This window comes from Apostichopus japonicus, chromosome 20 (assembly GCF_037975245.1).
Source record: "Apostichopus japonicus isolate 1M-3 chromosome 20, ASM3797524v1, whole genome shotgun sequence".
Lineage (NCBI taxonomy): Eukaryota > Metazoa > Echinodermata > Holothuroidea > Aspidochirotida > Stichopodidae > Apostichopus > Apostichopus japonicus.
In genome coordinates this window covers 28922155-28941597 of record NC_092580.1, presented here as the reverse complement: position 1 = coordinate 28941597, position 19443 = coordinate 28922155, and the positions used below count along the sequence as shown (strand labels likewise).

Here is a 19443-nt window from a genome sequence, read left to right as displayed (position 1 = left end):
AAAATCATTTTTTTAATAACCCACGTATTAAGGCGTGCAACGCGTACATCGTGAATCGTTATACTGCACTGTGCAGGTGAACACATTTTCATTTTGTAATGCGACGAACATGTTATATGATGGCAATATTTCTTTTTATCATTTAATGACTGCATTCAGACCCTTCCTACAGTAGATTTGTATATTAAACGTTCCCCTCCTTTGTGTCAAAACTTGTAAATTTATCAAAACAGTGATTAAAACACACACACACACACATAAAACAAAGAGGCTATAAACCCAAGGGGCCGGTAGTAAGTGGCTCTATATAATCAGACCATTTACGTCATTATACGTCATTAATTTACATATGACGGTTCATGAAATTAGGGACACCTCTCCCAGACAACGTTTAATATTTTGTACTTAGTTGTGTGGTAAGTCGATCGTATTTAGCATTCACAGATCGTGCTTTGATTCGTTGGTTTTCGGGAATTTTACCAAATATACTTCGCATTCTTCAAAATATGAGAATAACTGGTTAACTGACACAACCTCCTACATCTCTTAGTGAATTCAGTTAAAACCTTAAACTGTCATAGCCATACATTATCAGCAATACTCATTAAGTTAAGCAATATTTAGTCATCCAGGCATCTTCATATCTATATTTGTATTAACCATTATTCGCATAGAAAGCTGAAATGAAAATTGAGTACCTTACCATTAACACGTTTTATTCTCTTTCAATTCCTTACAGTAATAAATATACAAACTTATAGTAATTGTTTTATATACGAATATTAAATTGACAGAGCCCAGAGGAAATTACGACTCGAACGAGATTCAAACAAGTGATCTCTTGTTTACAAGCCCATGCTCTATAACAACTGCATGAACTACCTATAGCCCATATATAGAGTTGGGGGCCGTCATTTCTTGGCTGGGGTACCTTACCTACCGTGTTACCAGGCATCACCCCTAACGGCCCAGTTTCATTCGATACGGCAACCCAGCAAGCGGCAAAGTAGTGAATTTCAAGAGAAATTCAGTTTTCAGTTATACATAATTATATATAAATAAATGAATAATAATGCAAAACTGACTGGGAATGTTAGACATTGGTAAAAAGCAAAGAAATGTATGACTAGAAAGCGAGATTGGAACCAGTGACCTATTAGAGAGCTGGGCTTTCCTCTCTTGCAGACATTTTTCCGTTATTCAGTTGCTTATTGAATATTAAAGTTGAACATTAAGACAATGAACATCACTGTATTGGCATTATGGCACGGAAACGGTTTGAGAAGCATTACCAATACCATGTGCCGATGTGTTACCGCAGACACTTGAAATAAGTCAATATTTCTTGCATAGTTCTCTAACTTCTTGGAATCGGTCTAGGTTTCATACCTGAATATTGCTTGCATGATATAAAAGGAAACAAAATCCTTCTCACTCTCATACGATTAATCGATTGGGTAAGATATTAACTTTTATTCGGATATACCTTCGACCAATTTGCCAAAGCAAGCCTTGCAATAACGTCGGTTTTAAATGGGGGGCGTAATATTACATTGAAAAATACCTGCCAACGATCAGCACGAGTGTACACGAATTCATTGTCGAACTCCAAATTCTAAGATAGCGCCATCTATTAATCTCCGCGACATCGTGTCGTCTGCTAGGTTTGTTGATAGTCACGAAATCAGTCCGAAGCTTTGACTATTTTCATTTTGTTCGTTCCTGTCCGGTACACCAGCCAATCAATTACGCTGTAGAATTCATCTTATAGTGAGAGGTCATAAGGACGAGATTTTCAGAATCGTTTTTAAAATTTAAAGAACAATATATCAACAAATTTCTCAAGTGTCAAGATAAATATTTCCATAGAATATATATTCAAGCTCCAGAAGTGAGGACTGTAGCAGGACCTACCGTTTTTTCTTTCAATAATTGAATTGCCAGCGTTTGGAACATTTAATGACAGGAGTCGATTAGCTTTTTTAAAGATGATTCTTTAACTTTGCTTAACGTTTGTTGAAACATTTATTTCAGTCCATGATAACTGTGTGGAAAGAATCGTAGACGACGGATCCGGGAGTTAAAGGAGGGAGGTAGAGGGGAGGGGGGGTGGCGGACAATCAATAAAAAACTGCATTGAAAAGCCAGTTGTGAGTTGCGCACCAAGCAAATTAATGAGATTAAGGCCAAAATTCATATCTGACAAACTTGCTTCAACTATATAGGCCTATGGTGTTATATCCTCACATAGTGTCGAATACAAAAGATGATGGATGATAGAGTACAGATAGGAACACTGCCAGAGGGGTATGATGTTATAGCACGTTATAACAATAACTTAGGTAAGAAACATAAGCCCAAATAGGCTACCATATACAACACATTACATGCAACAAAGCTTATCCTTAATGATTAGCAATGCAACCTCAACAAAGTTACATGGTGAATCATTTAATCCTAAACGTTACATAAATGACGTAATGACAAATCATATCAACCAGACCAAAAATCTCATTGAAGCTTTGTGACTTTATACAAATGTTTTCTCATCTACAGAATGATGAAATTCAAGAAAGATTATACACAACTTACAAGCCATGCTTTAGGCGTGAGTGTTGCCATGTTTTTCGATAGTACCAAAACCGTCGGGCGCCCTCTACAGGTAACTCGTATCTATACACCTGAACAGATGCGGTATTCTTATTTTCATTATCAGACTTGCTAATTACCAGTTAGCTGGTCCGTCCTTGGGTTGTCTTCATGAGTTTCAAGCCAAAGTCCATTTGGTTCCAATTCACCTTTTTTCATACTTAATTCTAAAATGCCTTTTCTTTAAAAACAAACAAACAAAACAAAATATAGCCTAGTCTACATCCTAGCTACTGATATCCTATTTTCAGTACTTTCCCCGTAGTCTACAGGACGGTCATTAAATAAATATGTTTAGCCTGAAGTAAACATCATGGACAGAAGTGTCTGTTGTCATTACGTGTAGTTGAACCAATGAATAGTCGATCGCACCACTTCGGTTGATATATCTACGGAATGCCATATGTATCAAAAATGTTCAAAACTATATAAGCATGTCCAAAATAATATAAGCATGTCCAAAAAATATAAGCATGTCCAAATTTATATAAACATATCGAAACTTATATAAGTATGTCCAAAAATAATATGAGCATGCCCAAAATAATATGAGAGTGTCGAAAACTTATATGAACATGTCGAATGTAACTGCTAATTTCATCTTTATAGTGAACATTTTGGCATTTGAATTCACGCCATATGTTGCAAAATATCCAAAAAACCAAAACCAATATGAGTATGTCCAAAAATAATAAGAGCATGTCCAAAATAATATAAGAGTGTCGAAAAATAATACAAAAGTCTCGAGCGTAACTGCTAGTTTCAACTTTGTAATGAACAGTAAGGGCGTTTGAATTTACGCCATATGTTCCAAATATCAAACTTTTTATTTTGGTATGCTGAAAACAAATACACCATATCCAGCGTAACCTAAGACGATGTACAGTTCATCCATTACCGTATAAGTGTGTGTGTTTATATTTTAATGATATTTCGATCGAGAACGATTTTATTTTCGAGGAAATATTATAGTTGAGTTGTTTCGTATATAAATTTGGACATGCTCATATTAGTTTGGACATGCTTATATTATTTTGGATATTTTGCAACATATGGCGTAACTTAAAACGCCAAAATGTTCAATACAAAATTGAATTAAGCAGTTACATTTGACCCTCTTGTATTATTTTTCGACACTTTTTTAATATTTTGGATATGCTCAAATAGTCTTTCGACACTCTCATATTATTTTGGACATGCTCATATTATTTTTGGACATGCTCATATTAGTTTCGACATGTTTATATAAATTTGGACATGCTTATATTATTTTGGACATGCTTATATTGTTTTGGACATTTTTGATACATATGGCATTCCGTAGATATATCATAACATTTGTGCGAACAATGAAACATCAAACATGCGACAAACCCTCCAGTTGAAATGGTGTGAATTTAACCAGTTACATATTTTTAGTATAATGAAACATTGCAAACTGCTTTTACATAAGTTAAAAGTACATACATCATCTACATACCTTATAAACATGGTAACAATCTGTTAGCAGGTTAGTCTATATTTACAAACGTCAGGACGTTTTGTGACGCAGTAGTTCATCAAATTCGTAAAAAGTTGTGTATAAATTGGTAGCTAGATGCATGAGAGGTTTCCAGAATGCTATATATAATTACTAGAGATTAAAAGATCAACATATGAAGTTTATCAGTACATTCTATGATCCTAATCATTTCCTTCTGTTTGTCTTCATATCAATCATAGCAACTGACTTAATGACGTCATCCGTGTAGCTCGAACACTGGTAATTTATAACTCACTCAACAATTTGTTTTCATAACGCATAACCTTAAAGTGACTGCTTCCCATAGCATGATGCAAATTCCACTTCACAATTGGTTTATACTATACTTACCACATTGATAACGTTTACGAACTCCTTGTCCCAAAAAGGCAAACTTTAAATGTTCCAATTAAGCGTCATTGAAATTAGCACGTTTTTTTATCATTTATTTTTTGGGGACAATACAGATTTAAGTTGTCATGACCCTGTTGCTCTGATGCAGGTTTAACAGTATGGAAACAACTATGTACAAATATATCTTCGTCCTATGCGGTCCAACCTATACACACATGTGTGGCTATCGGCCCTCCAAATGACTAAATACTAAGCAGAAACGTTTATATAATATCCGCACAGGCCTGTATACTGAAATGACGATAGATCGCTAACTGGATCTGATGAGAAGCATAACAATACTCACGTTGACACTCGATCTGGTTATAGAAAATTGTTCCCCAGCATCAGTTTTAAAAATAATATTAGTATATTTGTCTAAAGTTAAACGACATTCTACTGAACTTTGAAGTTATTACATTTCGGTTAACCCTTGTTCTTTTATAATAGTAAATTTAGCAACTTAGACAGTTGAAAGGTCCTTTGTTAATATAAACAAATCTTTTCTAAGGACACGTGATCCTTAACTGTAACATACAATAGAATCCCCAATCAGCACAGTTTTGTTTTATGTTTGTTTATAATAGAAATAAGTTTAAATGGTACCCCTCCCTTTCTCACACAGGCCTGGTGATATATGGTTCAGGGAATACAGCCCCGGGGACCGTGGCATATTAGCCTTGGGATATTTGGAATAAAGAATCATTTTCATAGTATAATTAAGTCAATTTAATGCATTAAAAAAATGGGGCTTATAGTATTGTCGTAATGATGCCCCTGTGGGTCCGACATGGTTCTGGATAGACGCCCGTTTTCAGCCCTACCATGCACTTCATATACATGCATGCTACAATTTCCTTCTCTTGTGGTATATTGTACCCGGCGTATTTACTTCTAAATGTTGAATGACCCTCGCTTGCACCTGTGGAACAGAGAAAATGAAGATTACCGCTTTAACATGATATCGGAAACAAACTTTATGTTTATTAGATTAAATCAAACCAACTTTCCAAATAACCTTCCTGAAAGTACAGTACCTTTTACCTCCATAAACCATTGACAGGATTATTCTAGGATTGTTCTCCACCGTCAGCCACCTTTGGTCTACCGAACCATCACCTCACAACCGAGAACGAATGATACAATGAGAGTTAATCGTGCCATACCATTCATGTTCATTGACTTGAGGCAAATACGGTATTAGAATGAGGCGATGGTGTAGAACGATCAATATCCACCCCCCCCCCCCCTCCCACTTTAATTATAACAGTTCCTATTTTATTCCTATTTTTTTTTCCTACAGTTTCCTATTATTCAGTTCCTCTGTCAGGTTAACAATCTTTTCAGAGGTATTCTCGTTTGGTTCTTCGTTTATTCCAAATATTCTCAAACAGTTCCGTCTGGAATATTTGTCTAAGTCATTCAACTTTTCATTCATTTTTTCGTTTTCTTTTCTCAGTTCTTCAGCTGTTTTAGCTAGTGCTTCCGTTTCCTTCTTCTTCTTCTTTTTTCGTCAAACTATTTTTCTAAATAAAAAATTCTTGCTTCCTGACCCTATGGCTCTCTTGTCACCTTTTCCATTTTCTTTGTGTGTAGCAAGAGATTATAAAGTCATCATTTTTCGCAAGTTCACTTCGAATACCACTTACGATTTCATACGTGTGTGTTTCTTGAGTTTCTGTGGTAATTTTCTTTCATGTCCAGTCTCCAGATTGTGATCTTGTCGTCATCTTTGATTGCTAGCCTATCACTGCAAGTGTGTATAGGCCTAAGCGATATGCCTTATTAATATACAGTACTTGATGGAGAATAGCTAGGCTATAGGTTGCGGAGTAGGTTGCGTTCTGGTATCGGAAGTTAATATAACTGCTCCAGATTTCCACGAGATAATATTTTGATGAAGCATTAAATTGAATATATCGTCTAAGACTTAGTACAGCATGTCTTGCGTTCCTTCTTACGAAATTCACATATTAAATGTATCACATTTTACTGTAGGACTCAACACGATGTGTGAATGCCGAGGGGAATACATGACACCAGATGAATGGGTGTTTATCTGTGACTCCCGTTTTCACTCTGTTGCCGAGATTTATTGCTAGGATAAATACGTATATAACAGAATCACAGACTAACAAACTCCACAGTGATTTTTCATAACATACTCCTTTCTCAATGTTTATAAACATAGCTGAAGACCCCAATTCAATGTCTGCAAAAGTGTTATGGGCACAAGATATATTCATGTTCATGAGTTACTATTTATTCGAGTGATTATAAGGCAACCATGCTTCACAAGAAATAGGGAGTGCAAATGCAGTGACTTAGGCTAGTAATAGCACCCCCCCCCCCCACAAATTAATTTGATGTGATACGGAAAACAGAGGGCGCAGTTGCCAAACAATAAAGATTGTCAACGGGATCTCCGAAATGCCATCTCGGACATTACACTCTCGTATTCAGGTTAGTAAATGTCACCATTCTCTCTGATATATTTGTAGAGGCAACGTATTAGATGAAGAATAACATATGGTGCATAGATAATGCCTCTTGTGTAATACTGATTTGATTAGAACATGAAACGATCCATTCCGATTTCATTCGTAAATTGCTTCGTAGTCAAGGCCTTATGTTAACTTATGACTGTGTTAGGTTATCATGTGTGTCACGTTTTAAGTAAACAAGTTTTGAGAAGAAGACGTAAGAATCATCCTAACATGATGGTTGTTTAGTCAGTTGGGACCAGGATAGATATTGCACCATATACTTAAGTCATTATTATCCCATTATTTCAAGCACACATATATATATATATATTCATGATTTACTACTTGATTCGAGTAAGTATACGGGTAACTATGCTTCACAAGAATAGGGAGTGTATATTATATGCACTTAGGCTAGTAAACGTACGAGCAGGCGATACGCGCGTTCGTGCATATTGCGCGGCAAAGGTATCACGTGACCTATATACATGGGGATTGCCCTTTGAGCTGAATCATTTCATTCAGGGATCACCAGACCAATGCGTATTTGTATTTTGTATTCCTATATAAATAACATTCAGGGATCATCTCAACATTTAATGCTAGACAAATTTTCTGCAACTTATGGTTCTGTGTACATTTGATTGCCGCTATTATATTCAAGTTGCTTTTTATTACTTGTAGAGTAAAACAATAAAGTTTGTGACTAACAGGATCTCCAAAATAACATCTCTGATATTACTCTCTCGTTTTCAGTGTTTCCCCCAGTCACATGGGGCTCCCCAGTGTAACCCCTTTGTATTCGCTTCTGTAATTCACCTGATACTGTTTCTTTTAAGTCCCAGGTGTGACACACGTCAATTATTTTAACTCCATTGTGGAGTTGCAGATGTTTCCATTCATTGAGTTTCACTTCAAGTACCACCTGGTATCTGTGTGTATGCATTAAAGCCTAACGGTCAGAAGAGTTGAAAGTTGAAAGAGCAGTCGGTTATAATGAGGAAATGACAGTAAGAGGAGTTAAAACTTTGATTTTTTTTTAGACAACTAAGCAAATTCTAGCAATTCCTGTTTGCGTAAATTTTCATTGATGTCAATGGGTCACTTATTATGGATACTTTCACGGTAAATGTATTTTATCCTATTACGAAAAAAAGAATGCCTCAAGAGATAATCATCTCACGTTCATAAGAAGGTTGAAAGGGTCTGAACTATTTAACGTGTCAGACGTCACCTGGGGAGTAGTTTACTTTTAGCTTGCTTTACCTGTCTGTAAGTTTTGGACTGAAGCCAAAGATTTCAGCAAAAAAAAAGAAAAAAGAATTTAAAGAAGAACAGTAAAGAAAAGTCAAACGGCTCTATAGAAACATATGAACGTAGAGAGTCAAGAACGAGATATCTCTAGGCTTAAGGTAAAGGCATGCAGATATTTCTAAATAGTAATTGTACTCAGGTTTACTAGAACAAAGGTTACTTCCAAAAATGTGACCTTTTGTAGTCCTTCACGTAGGTCCTATAGAGAAAGCTGGTTTTGTTTGCAAACAGTTTCTGATGTAAAGTTCATTGGTACGGAGGAGCTGAAAAGACGTTTCGTTACCTTGTTGTAAAATTGCAAAAATTACCTTCAACACATGTTTCATAACCATCGGAAACATCAGTTACTACAGTAAATATACGTATATACTCCTCAACATTCATCATAGACTGAGGTACAGTTAAAACAAAAATGATGATGTTGAATAACCATTTGACAACAGTAAAATGACGTTACCAAAGTAATCAGATGTACAAATAGCGGATTATATTTATTACGGATTCACATCAAAAATAAACTAAGAAAACAAACCAAAAAAAAAGCACAAACGGCGTCATTAAATCATCAATTTGAGTATTAAGTTAAACTAATTAAGTTAAATGACAAATATTAATACTACTTATCATATTACATTAAATCTTTTCATCAGACGTTAATAAATAATAGTCGTATAGACTTTATAGAGCTACATATTCCTGTATTGAATAGATGACTTGATGGCAAGCTTTGTAAGCATTATATTATCCTAGTTGAATGCATCTGACTTTGTATCCATTTGATTTGAGGCGTTCATAAAATGTTCTTTTCTAGTAAGTAAGTAAGTAAGTAAAACTTTATTGCTCCATAAAATCGGAAATTTCGATACTCGCACATTATAAGAAATACAAAAATATTTATAACACTATAGTTGAGTTATATGTGTTGCATTTGAAGGACTCACTGGATGGTCTCTGTGTTAGACTGAGTTGTCCAAATAATGATGATACTAATGTTGATGACAATCAAAAGTTTTTAAAGTTCCTTTCTCAGAAACGAAGATAGTAAAGAAATTCAACGTGAACCGCTTGTAGTGTTAACGGTGCACATGAATTTTGATATAGAAATTTCTTTTGGTACCTATCAAGCCATCCTTTAAGGTATCCTGAACGGTGCACTGTAAAACTGAGAGCTAAAAAGCGAAACTGTTAGAAACAGTAGTACTGTTTATTTACATTAAAATATGAAAAGGAAACCAAGAACCAGTGACCTCCTGGTGGTAAACTGCAAGACATCACAACATTGAGCGCATTGAGACTTAAGTGTGTATTTGCGCTTTATAAGAACTGCGTATTATTATTATTATTATTGAGATAAATTCGGTAGATCGCGACGTGACTTTTCTCTCTGGTATCTTTCAAACATAACCTCTAATACATTGTTTTTTTTATCCCTTCTACCACTTCATTGCAATAATCTCTTTCACGTAATGTCAAACATACATGTAATAAAATTAAAAACCATGGCAGAACTTCATCACAGAAACTAATCACGGCGTCTATATTGTGTATCTTACCACATGTAGTAGTTTAGCGATATCACATTACGTTTCCTCTTTGCCTCATCGAAAGAAGAAAAAAGAAGTGAAACAATGAAATAATGTCCATGGAAAGAATTACGAAATTAGTTTCTTGAGTAATTATGCACAGTTGTGACTTGAATGTTCGACACTGAGAGAAACTTGACGAGATGCCAAATAACGTTACTATTCTGAGTGTGACCTTTCACTTAGTTGGATGGAAGACAAAAAACTACGTTTGATATATTCTTATGTAAATTATCATTCTTGACTGCAACCTAAGAGAAAAACGAATAAACAAAGAAATCAGTCAACAACGTTAAATGGGAACAGAGTGCATGTATGGTTTACATTAAGACAAAAGCTCATGGAGTTCCACATTCACCACGCAATATGCATACGAAGGCCAAGTTGGAGGTGTTCTTACTTCAGAATTTAATTTAGAAAATCTTAAAACAAAACACAAAGGAGATAAAGACAAATATAAAAAGTCTTTCATTGAAGCAAGTTATTTCGATAATTCAAGTACTGAATGCGATTATCATTATAATGTTAATGAGGAACGTTAATGTCACACAGGGCTGGGTTACCATTTGGGCCAGATGAGCTCGGGCTCACATCGATCTATGTGCGCCCAAAATTAGAACGCCAAAGAGGTGAAGGTTTTCTCTTAGAAATCTTAGCAAATTTTCATTGAAAAACTTGAAATAGTTTTGGCATCCTCCTATGACATTCGTAGTATAACCATGTAATCAGTAATCAATATATGTGAATGAGATCTTTAGAATTATCAGCTGTGCATGCTATTTATTTACACATATTAACAGGCTATACTGCATTAAAGTGATAAACACAGCACCTGCCGTGGTGGCCTTACTATCAGTTTGTGTGGGGGTGGGGGTGGGTGGGGGGAGGGGGAAGACTCATCTGAGCCAGGGGGACCTAAAGAAGGTCCTGCCTTAGCTGTAATTGACAGGCCTTCCTTTTTTGCTGATTAAACAGATTACGATATTCCGTTCATTGAAAATGAACTATATCAGTTCCATCTCTGGTATCGGAAACAATCGGAAACAAAAACAACAACGCAAGTTTATATGACAGCTATATAGAACCTACAACACTCAAGTTATATTAAGGTCATAACCAGTTTACATAGCCTAAGTAGAATATGTTCAATGTAAAATGATTCGTTGCTAAATATTAATGTGTGTAAACCGAAAATATTCCGTTTTCCTTCGTACCCTTTTCCCGACCACGCCGCAATGAGCGGTGTATAGCGGGAAGGTTTGTATAATAGGCACTAGGAAGTGATACAGGCTAGTTCCAATATTTTTACAAGCCAGTTCATCAACATTGCAGAACACCAACGTAGATTAATGAGCGAGGGTGGTGCTCGATAACATCAGCCAGACTCGTAAACGACTCGGACATTAACTCCCGATAGTTATAGCTGGAGATCTCATGCCTATATACAGTTAGGCTACTTACCTGGTACTGCTTAATGGAGCTGTAAGGCTTCCGTACTTTCAGACGTCACGTGACGACACCTTTTTGTCCCATTTTGTGCTTCATTCATCACATCCGAGCACAGATTTACAAATAGTTACACCGCAGTCTTCAGATTTCTGTCAAGTTACGATACTAACATATGGAATCCAGTTGAACCGTCTCTGTTCTGACGTTTGGGAGAAGTAATCTTTGTTTACAATTTGTTTGATATACTGGCGACACCACCAAGCACGGAGAGAATTTAAACTACTTAGCGCATATCTGTTTTAATCCATTGCTGTAGCAATTGAAGTAGACCTTTAATACTGTACAGAGCTCGTAAAAAAAATGTTAAGGCACGTGGCACTTCGTTTGGAACGTTGAAAGTAATTGGAATGTATTATAACTAGCCTACATATGTTGTAACATTCTAGTGTTCAAGACCCACTCACTGTGTTGGCAGAGAAGTGTATACATCCGAATTCGAAAAAGAACCGAATACATTTACTCGTTTCATTGCAGATCGTGATACCTTCAAGCATTCAAGTTGATCAATTTCGTGTTGACTAAAGACGGATTTTCAAGGGTGGCCTCGGACAAATATATTTATTGTGTGTTGCAACGTCTTGCACGTGGAAAGAGAGGTACGGTGAATGAGCAAAACTGTATGTGGTGATAGGTTACGGAGTTGTAATAATTACTATCATAAAATTCTTTGTAGAAATCCTCTGGCATCATTTTACTATATTCAAGTTCATTGACATGATAGAGGCCAACATAGTTTAGGAAATAAATGAGGAAGGACAGATATCGTGTTGGAAAGTGGAGACGATGTAACAGGAAATAGATGTCAACTTAAAAACAAGAGTATAGGGTAAACACATAGGCGACCATCGTTAAGAATCTCTCTCTATAGGCATTATTTGAGCAGAACTTTGAAATTACATACATAGACACACACACATATGTTGATATGATATGTTGTATATTTATATATATATATATATCATATATATAAATATTTATATATATCATATATATAAATATTTATATATATATTTATTTTTATCTATATATATATATATTTATTTTTATCTATATATATATATATATATATATATATATTATTGATGAACGTCTGATTAACTTGTCTTCCAGCGAGAGCGCTAAATAAAATCTATTCAACTAGAAAACACGCCAGTTAATTATCTGTTGTGTGAGTTTGTGTGTAAATATTGTACGTTACTTGAGATATTATTATTAAGCAAAGTATTAACCAACTTTTTTTCAGGGAACAATATGGCAGAGACAAAACTTGATGTGACTGTCTCGGATGGAGAGACCGTTTTGCAATCACATCTTCCCACCGTAAGTTCCAATACAGATGATGGAAACGGCGAACGGACGAGAGAAGGATGGAGCAATAAGTTTGATTTCATCGTCGCTTGCATCGGATATGCGGTAGGGCTTGGAAATGTCTGGAGATTCCCCTATCTATGCTACAAGAATGGTGGTGGTAAGTACATTCATACATTTTCAAGTTGGTTCTCATGGTGCAGACATTTTAAAGGTTTTAGATACAGTATCTTATCTTTTGTGAATATGGCAAGCTACTGTCAGTTTTACATAGCGTTCTGTTGCGTTACCAGAGCTTTAGTCGTGTAAAAACGTAAACCTTATAAGAGATGAAGTGTGATGAAGTTCTTAAAGCAACCATGGATTAGTGGATTCCTTGGACTTATAGACACCCATGTCACTTTTCACCGCCACAGTTGTTGAAAGAAGTTGGTAATGTTGTACCACTGCCATGATCATGTAGTGATGAGTAACCGGTAATACCAATTAGTAGGCCTACAGCGGTTTTTAGCGATAGCGTTGAACTGAGTAACCTTATTTTACTTAACCATGTGTCACCTCAAGTGTTGAAATGTACATCTGTTTGATGGTAAAATAGTAGTATGAAAAGTATGTATGTCTGCACTAAGTTTTCCAAACTAATTTCAGCAAACTAAAGTTTTCGCGTGGTGCGCAGTGTCAAATGCGTTACAGCATTGAGCAGCGGTATTTCTGCATTTAGCGACAAGTTATTAAGATACTTGATCGAATGCATTAACCAAAATTTACCAGTGACTACTGCTGTAGAAATTAAACAAAGCGGTATTTCGTCATTACCACCAACCCCCCCGACCCCCACCCCCTCCAAAAAAGATGATAAATAATAATAGCAATGCACTTCAAGTAATACGGTTGTCAGTTTGAAGCTTTGAATCATTAATGGTGAAGATTATATATTCACTGTTCCCTGAGAGTAACGAACTATATAGATATATGTATATATATAAATATATATATATATCTATATCTATTAAGTCTCCAATGTTCTTATAATTAGTTAATTAATACAGCGTCCCGGTATTTAGTGCAGGCTTATGACATTAAGCTGTCTATAGCAGTGGTTGTAAACATAAAATATAATACCGCGTTTCCCATTCGGCGTCCCATAGATGGTGGGGTTTTATTTTTTACGCGATTAAACGCGCGCGTTCATTCATACTTAGTAAAGATTCCTAAATCCTATTGGTCCATTCAGGTCAGCTGACCGTGGTTAATCCTGTGAGTAACGCACGGTAAAATTACGGGGCATCACTTTAATAAATCTTTGGTTATATGTAACCAAAAATGTTTTGTTTTATGATTTTTCCCACACACAAATGGTAGTGTATGAATGAACGGGGTTAATCAACGGTCTAGCGTGCGTTACTCACATGATTTATGCACTCCGGGTGTTAATGCTATCGCTGGATGCACTCGGGCTCCGCCCTCGTGCATCGCTTGCATTATCCCCCGATCGTGCATTAATCCTGTGATTAACGCACGCTAGACCGTTGATTAACCCCTTATTAATTTTCTCTTATTTTGTGTGAGGCCCCATTGTTGAGCGCATGATTTTGCAACTCTCCTGGAATCTGTCCTTTTGACATGAGCTTGGGACTTACCTCGCCAGGCCCCTGACCTTTTAAATGTCTTTCTGCCTCGGTAGATGTAGGTGGGCTACGTTAGTACAATGGATGACCGAGGGCATACCTGTTACTGACTATAGATTTCCTATGGATGTTAACCGTTTGAAGTGCCCCTGGGAGTCTTTTATTGCCATAACAGGTGTTTTGACAAATATTTCTAATACAATCACATTTGAATACAATCACTTTGAAAATTCTTATTCACATCAAGTCAACAGCACAAGAGCAAAGCAACACGTTTTGGAACCGTGCCGTCGTCGACTTGTGCAGGGACTTTCTTTAATTCGCTGATATTTGATTATATTCAATCTTTCTTTCTATGGTTTTGAAAGGTTTTTAGCTAATTTTCATCTCGATATTACCCTCCTCGGACACTTACCCCAGTATTTTTGTCTCAGAATTTTCGATATCCTGACACACCTCTTTGAGTTTTCCTCTTAGAGTTTTGGCTTCCCTGTACATTCAATATTGTTTGCAAATGCGTGATGTGAAGCCACATTGGAATGTTGTATTTATAGTATCCCTAGCAACACCGAAATCTCTTCTAACAGATGTATCACTTTGGCAAAGAAAACATATAGTAGAACCGTTGACCCTAAGATATGATCAGAAATGTCCATCTGTATATCCTTATCATATGCTTCAACTTAAACTTCAAAGTAAAACAATATTATTCTGATAAGTTCTAAGGCAATCAAGACACGTGACGAGCTGGTAAACGTTCCCTTGCAAAGTATTAGAATTCTAACAGTGAAAGCCAATCAAAATAATACTGCAGCCCAAGCCACCACATATGCGATATGAGTAGGGTCAGCCTATGCAAGAGGCACACGCCAAGGCCTCTCAGTGTTGTGATCTTTGTGACCGATATTCTCAGTTCTATAGTTAAAGATGGCCGTCTCAAAGAATGCAAACTATTGCGACGTTCTTTGACATTGACCTTCATGTCTGAGGTAGGTCATGCCTAACCACTAATACACTTTATGTACACTAGTCTACGGAATGTTACCAATTGGAACGCGACACACACACAAATCAGATTGATGATACATCTAGGCATCAAGTTTCTGTTTTTATCAATGACCCAGTAAGTTTTGTCCTTCAAAACATGGGTCATGCTATCCATAACCGATCTTTTCAACACTTTTTGAAAATGAAGCTGAATAGTACAAAATATTATATAGTGATTACCGGTAACTCAATCTCCAACTTAGGAACTATAAGGAAATATACGTGCCGTGCATGCAATGGACACTTAGTACGGATGATCCAACCATTGAATCAACTAATATGTACATCATGATGAACTTTGTCACGCAAAACTATCAAGATGCCGTAGGGACCCTGTCTGTCTCGCAATCACGGTCCCAGTAGAGACTTAATATTCACAGTAAACTCCAGCAAGCACGCCAGCCACGCCAACGGTAATCTGTCGTAAATTTTTATCCATTTTGGTGGAGTTTCGGAATGTAATAGTCTGTTCGATGTTGGGGTCTTGTGGCAGCGACAACTTGGGAAGGTCAAGCGGAAGGTCAACGTCAACGTTAGACACTGGGAACTGGGATTATTGCCAATCCGTAACGAGGAAACTTTTGTTTTGTTTTGTTTAGCTGCGCGTCGTAAACCGTATGCTGATCATGCAAGTCTGGCTTCTGGAAAAGTTTGTTAACCCTCTGAATTGAATAACTGATTCGGTAGGTGAGTGAGTGACGGAGATTGATATGCGGTACAAGATAGCGGACAGAGATGCCGGTAGTCTAGAGAGAGGCCAGCTGTAGGTTGGAGACCGTGGTTTAGAACAACAGTTCCAGGTTTGTGGGAGAGCCGATAGCTTTCACACACGCTGTCACTTAGGCTTGGCCAAGTCGTTTGTAATACTCTTATTCTCGCGTGCAAACTGTACATGACTCTGATGAGAGTCCGTTTCTTGCCCACTGTATTTTATATGCCCGATGATGATCTGCCCGATACAAACGTAATGGACATTTCTCCAGAGAGGGGCGTGAACTTATGCAAACCACAAAATCTTTGTTCCTATTATTGTTACGAAATTTGCATTTTGGGGGAAGTGGGCCCAATTGGCAATCCTGATTTGCTTCTTCGCTTTCCGAAGCAAATCTGCCAAAATCGAAGGAAACATAACATAGCTTGGGAGAAATGTGCAAGGCCCTAGTATCAATCTAAAGCGTTGCCGCGGGCGTTTTCTGGGCAGTACAGCAAATAGATACGGGAAAATAGCTCTGTGAAAAAGAAAGGTACACTAGGCTGTACATACTAGGGTCTTAACAAGACTAGCTGTCACTAATCTTAAGACTCGGATGTCGTCCCCTCCCTGTCTCAAGGTTAGTATTTCGTCATTATACATGTAACTATAAGCAATTGCACACTGTCTTTTGCGAGGTTTCGTCTTTTCAAAAGATTGGGTCAGTAATGAAGCATTGAAACCAACGTTGAAAATGATCCTGGTCATAAAATAAAAAAAATTTACTTCATATTTTCTGCGAAAGTTGCGTGATGTTTGATGACAGCTGCTTAGTCAACCAGACCTTCAGCTTCCCTAGATTCCGCCTACGTATTTCTATATACCGTAATGACAACAATGGACAAGGTACCTAAATCGGAACTATGTACGGTGACATTGAAAAATTACGGAAGGTGAATTCTGGAAAGCACACTTTGCATAAACTTTTCCTCCTTATCAGTGGCTGCGTGTTGCTTTTGCATGATACGATGACGCAACTCTATTAGTTGATATGAGTTTGCAATTCAGCAATATGCTACAATTCTTAGGTGAATTGAAAAACAGGCAACGTTACCCTCCGAGTAACTACGTGGATTTATGCGAATGGTCATGGCGTGTGTGCGCATTGCATTTGCGCGTATGTGACGCATTGGCTTGTAAACGCTCTAACACGAGTTCATGATTGTGAGTGTTCATACTAGGTAAATGAATTTACCTTAGCGAGTACAATAATCCTGTAGTTACTGTGATATATATATATATATATATATATATATAATATATATTTATATTTATATACATACACACACACATATTTATATATACACACACATATTTATATATATATATACATATATATATATATATGTATATATATATAGCCTATATACACACACATAGATATGTTTATATATATACACACACTTATATATGTATACACATATATATATATATATATATGAAAATATTTATCTCAAGAGGCGTAAAAACATCATTCTGCATATGCCGGAGTTTCACTCCCCTTCAACGGCCCCTTCACTGAAAACCAGACGTCGGCGGCGAATACCCAAGGGTCGGAATCCGAGTGGTTGAAGAACAAGAACGAATGACAAAACGATGTCAGAGATCAAGAAAAATCTTCGTCCTTCGAGACCCCAGCAGGGCTCTGAGAAACATTCCAATGCAATTTAAGAATAAACCCCTATCTGACAGGCATTTTTGCGACTAATGCGATGGTGTTGTAGTGCATGCGCAGTGTATGCTGTACATCAGGGGTTCCCTAACTGGGGTGCATTAATCCCCAGGGGGTGCGTGAGTCCATCCCAGGGGGTTCGTGAGACGTTTCTGAAAGTCAAAACTAGACGGTACTTTTTGTTGAACTAAAATCTGATATATCATATAATTAAGTAATGTACAAAAGTCGTACAGGTCTATCGAAAAACAGGAGCATCCGTCTCATCGTGTGTGATGGGTGATCGATGCGTGATACAATTCGTGATCTGATCTTGAAGTTTCCAAATAAATATTTTTTCATCTCTTGTTTTTTTTTTCATTACAATATTACACTATGCACTTTTACGAAGCACTGTTATGCGTATTATAGTATAATAATGACTCAGATTGTGTCTCGAAAAGTTGGGTGTTCGTGGACAACTCTGACATCCACAGGGGGTTCGTGGGGGGGGGGGGGGATAAAGTTAGGGAAACCCTGCTGTACATGGTGACACCTGCTTGTAAACAAGATAACTGAAAAACGATATTTTAGTTGAACTACATAGGCTATTACTTAGATCTCTCTTGGTAAGTACAAAAACTATTAAAACTTGATGGATGCCGAAGGATATTTTAGATCAGTAGAATTCAAACTCTGAAAAACTTGTCAACACGATAAATCAAAACGGTACCGATTGGTTGACCTTAGTTGATTCATACATATATCCCTCTTGGTAAGTACAATAATCACATTGAACTCATGGAGGTCAATATCATTTTGAGGTCAAGAGTGTTTAACAAAAAAACTCAAAATCCGTCAGCTCTCAAAATAAACTCACGGATGACCGTGACACTTGATAGTAAAATGTACATTGGTTTGCGCAAGGTGTGGGCCGGGACGGTGGCCACTTCTATCTCCCAACTGATTTCGGTGGGAAATGAGCCTTTATGTGAGGGCCAGAGGTGAATGAACCATTTCATAAAGGAGGCGGGTCTGGAGTTCCTCTCCCAGAGATAACAGAAAGTAATTTAATGTTTAGCGGATGTCAAATGGTGCATTCTGAACCACACGTAGACCATAAATTATGTCTATAATGTTTTCTAAACTCTAGTTGTGCCAATAGATACTCTTGATGGTTGATGTGAGGTTCAAATGAGAAGAGGGTGTGTACACCCGCAGCAGTGGTCTAATTATTCTATTGCTGAATTAGAATTCTGCCCCTCTCCCGCCCCCCACCCACATCCTTTGCTCACGCCATTGTCCATTTAACTTAAAGAACCACATTTTTTGTTTATAAAGATGTCAAAGATTATTTGTCTGTTAAAGCTTATAAACACAGACATATAAAGATAAGTATAATATAATATATAAATGTGACAAGGAATCACTAACACAATTGTGATTGAATATAGATAGTTACGAGAAGGCAAAGTTTATCTTCGCTCCCTGGATCCCATCTGAGCCCGAGGGTGTATTCCAAAACAGTTTCACAATAATTTTTTTCTCATATGTACTTTATTGCTTGAAAATCTCTACGAGAGAATACGAAAACACGGAAAA

The 19443-nt window shown here is 36.8% G+C and overlaps 1 protein-coding gene across 2 annotated transcripts in view; it reads left to right on the top strand.

The window, feature by feature from the left end:
- The first annotated feature begins 6968 nt into the window (after positions 1–6968).
- LOC139962180 (sodium- and chloride-dependent GABA transporter 1-like) overlaps positions 6969–19443 on the top strand; it is a 36191-nt gene continuing 23716 nt past the window's right edge. Inside the window, exons 1-3 of one of the 2 annotated variants that reach the window (XM_071962156.1) lie at positions 11476–11611; positions 11931–12052; positions 12700–12924. In XM_071962156.1, the coding sequence (XP_071818257.1) occupies positions 12708–12924 (217 nt within the window). In that variant the 5' untranslated portion in view covers positions 11476–11611; positions 11931–12052; positions 12700–12707. Of the gene's footprint in view, positions 7028–11475; positions 11612–11930; positions 12053–12699; positions 12925–19443 lie in introns of those variants that run through there. The other variant, XM_071962157.1, reaches the window with a different exon arrangement.